General features: G+C 40.8%; 1 protein-coding gene across 4 annotated transcripts in view; it reads right to left on the bottom strand.

The window, feature by feature from the left end:
• The window catches only part of fkbp8 (FKBP prolyl isomerase 8), a 10,744-nt gene that overhangs the window by 3,553 nt on the left and 4,837 nt on the right, over positions 1-2,354 (bottom strand). For all 4 annotated transcript variants that reach the window (XM_020622389.1, XM_020622392.1, XM_020622391.1 and 1 more), the window contains exons 4-7: positions 1,489-1,577; positions 1,032-1,252; positions 502-674; positions 344-421 (exon numbers count right to left, since the gene is read on the bottom strand). In XM_020622389.1, coding sequence (XP_020478045.1) covers positions 344-421; positions 502-674; positions 1,032-1,252; positions 1,489-1,577 — 561 coding nt within the window. The remainder of the gene's footprint in view (positions 1-343; positions 422-501; positions 675-1,031; positions 1,253-1,488; positions 1,578-2,354) is intronic.

The raw sequence follows: 2,354 nt of genomic DNA, 5'->3' as shown, positions 1-2,354 counted from the left end.
TCTCACAGCTGATCCAAAAAGCCCACGCACTGAGCTGAGTTCTGCACAATGGCCTTGTGTAGCCAAAGAACCACATATACCCGACTGTACAAGCAGGACAACAGGAAGAGTGACTAGGGGTTAGATATGGCCAGACTGTAGAGCAAACCTATTTACAGCAACAACATGAAACCAGATCCCTGAAATGATGAATCAGCAGTATACAAGCTCTTGCACTACAAACTAAGTGATGTGATAGTCTACCCCATGCCACCATCTACTGGCCATAACAAAAAATTGCAATTTCTCCACACTAAAACCTGCATTTTACCAAAGAAAATGAACAGGAAGAGGTCGAAAGTACCTTGTTGCTTGGTTCCAACTTCAGTGCCCTCTTCAAAGTTTGAATGGCTTCTGGGTATTCACCTTGCAAGGCCAACACCTGAAGTGAGGACACATAACTGTTAAATAAAAGAGCAAAGACTAACATAGACAAAGTGCCAGATCAAGAGCAATGTGTACTTTGCCCATGCGGAAAAGCGCTTTGATGTTATCTGGCTGGTGTGCCAGTGCCAAGACACAAGATTTAAGTGCTGCATCATAATGGTCCAGTTTCAGCTGAGAAGCAGCCATGTTGTTTAAACATTTCACTTTCACATCCATCAGCTCGTTCTCCTCCTCTGCACTGATGTCAACTGCAGGAGAAGAAAACACAAATAAAAAGATAAAGGTTATAGACAAACAGCAACTTTAACTTTAATGAAGAGTTTATTATATAAATCACACAGCAGTACATGGGCTTTCAATGCCTATCACTATTTAAAGTAGGCCACTATTAGATTTTTTTAAAACCATGCCAAGACATTTTGGGGAAAACTCCCCTCATGGTTTTATGTTAAATTAAAAACTTTCTAAAACATATTTTGGCATCAACTATTTTTTGTCATGTTCCCCCTCCTGTTAGATTCCAACTAAGTTCAATGCTGAATGATAAACTAAATTTACTGAAACAAAATTTACAATGTGTTCTGATTCTCTGGCCTGCATCTCACCTTTAGAACTTGACTCTGTTATCTGCAGGGCAATGCTATATGAGTTTACAGCAAAGGTGTAGTCCCCACGCTGATAATGGACATTGCCCCTCTCTCTCTTATGGCTGGCCAGAGCAATCTTTTCTGCAGGGGACAGTAGCTCCAGGTCTGGAGCATCAGTAGCTTCCAGCAATTCCACTTCTAAGGACAGCGGAGCATTAGGGGGAACCACAGGTTCAAGACTAGAAATAAGAAACAACTCAGTTAAGTTCAGGTTACATCTATCACTGGATCACACACAAGGAATCTGAACTGTCATATGTCTCCTGGTATTTACAACAGGGTTCAGAACATCCAAGAAGCCGAATACAGAACTCGCAAAGCCAATACAACCAAGCCAAAAAAGTTTGAAGATGTAGCTTTGTAATCAGAATAGATTTTTTTAAACAATCTCTTTAGTAATTACATTATTGCCTACCTCCCCCGAGCTCCAAACGCATACTTTGCATCAGTCTGGATAAGAACCTTTTCTTCCATTTCCATGAGCTGCACTGTGAGATCCAGAGCCTGAAAGTAGAAATATCTCACTCCAGCAAGATACTCACAACATGACACCACAGTATGTTTTGTCAGTATCACAAAAGTAATCATAATTAATAACCTACAAACCCTAACCCAATGAAGTTGGGACATTTAGTAAAACGCAAATAAAAACAGAACACAATGACTTGCAAATCCTTTTTGCAATATTTAATTGAATACACCACAAAGACAAGATATTTAATGTTCAAACTGATCAACTTTGTTTTTGCAAATATTCACTCATTTTGAATTTGATGCCTGCAACACGTTCCAAAAGAGCTGGGACAGGGGTAGTTTTACCACTGTGTTACATCACCTTCCCTTTTAACAACACTTAATAAGCATTTGGGAACTGAGGAATTCTTTCCCATTCTTGCTTGATGTATGACTTCAGTTGCTCAAAAGTCCAGGGTCGTATTTTGCACGTCATAATGCGCCACACATTTTCAATGGGAGACAGGTCTGGACTGCAGGCAGGCCAGTCTAGGACCTGCACTCTTTTACTATGAAGCCACGCTGTTGTAACATGTGCAGAATGTGGCTTGGCATTGTCTTGCTGAAATAAGCAGGGACGTCCCTGAAAAAGACACTGCTTGGAAGGCAGCATACTTTGCTCCAAAACCTGTATGTACCTTTCAGCATTAATGGTGCTAAACAGATGTGCAAGTTACCCGTGCCATGGGCACAAACACCCCCCCCATACAATCACAGATGCTTTTCAACTTTGTGCTGATAACAATCTGGATGGTCCTTTTCCTCTTT

Source organism: Monopterus albus, unplaced genomic scaffold (assembly GCF_001952655.1).
Source record: "Monopterus albus unplaced genomic scaffold, M_albus_1.0 scaffold279.1, whole genome shotgun sequence".
NCBI classification, from domain to species: Eukaryota; Metazoa; Chordata; class Actinopteri; order Synbranchiformes; family Synbranchidae; genus Monopterus; species Monopterus albus.
The sequence above is the reverse complement of the archived record's forward strand: the minus strand, read 5'-3'. Positions and strand labels throughout refer to the sequence as shown.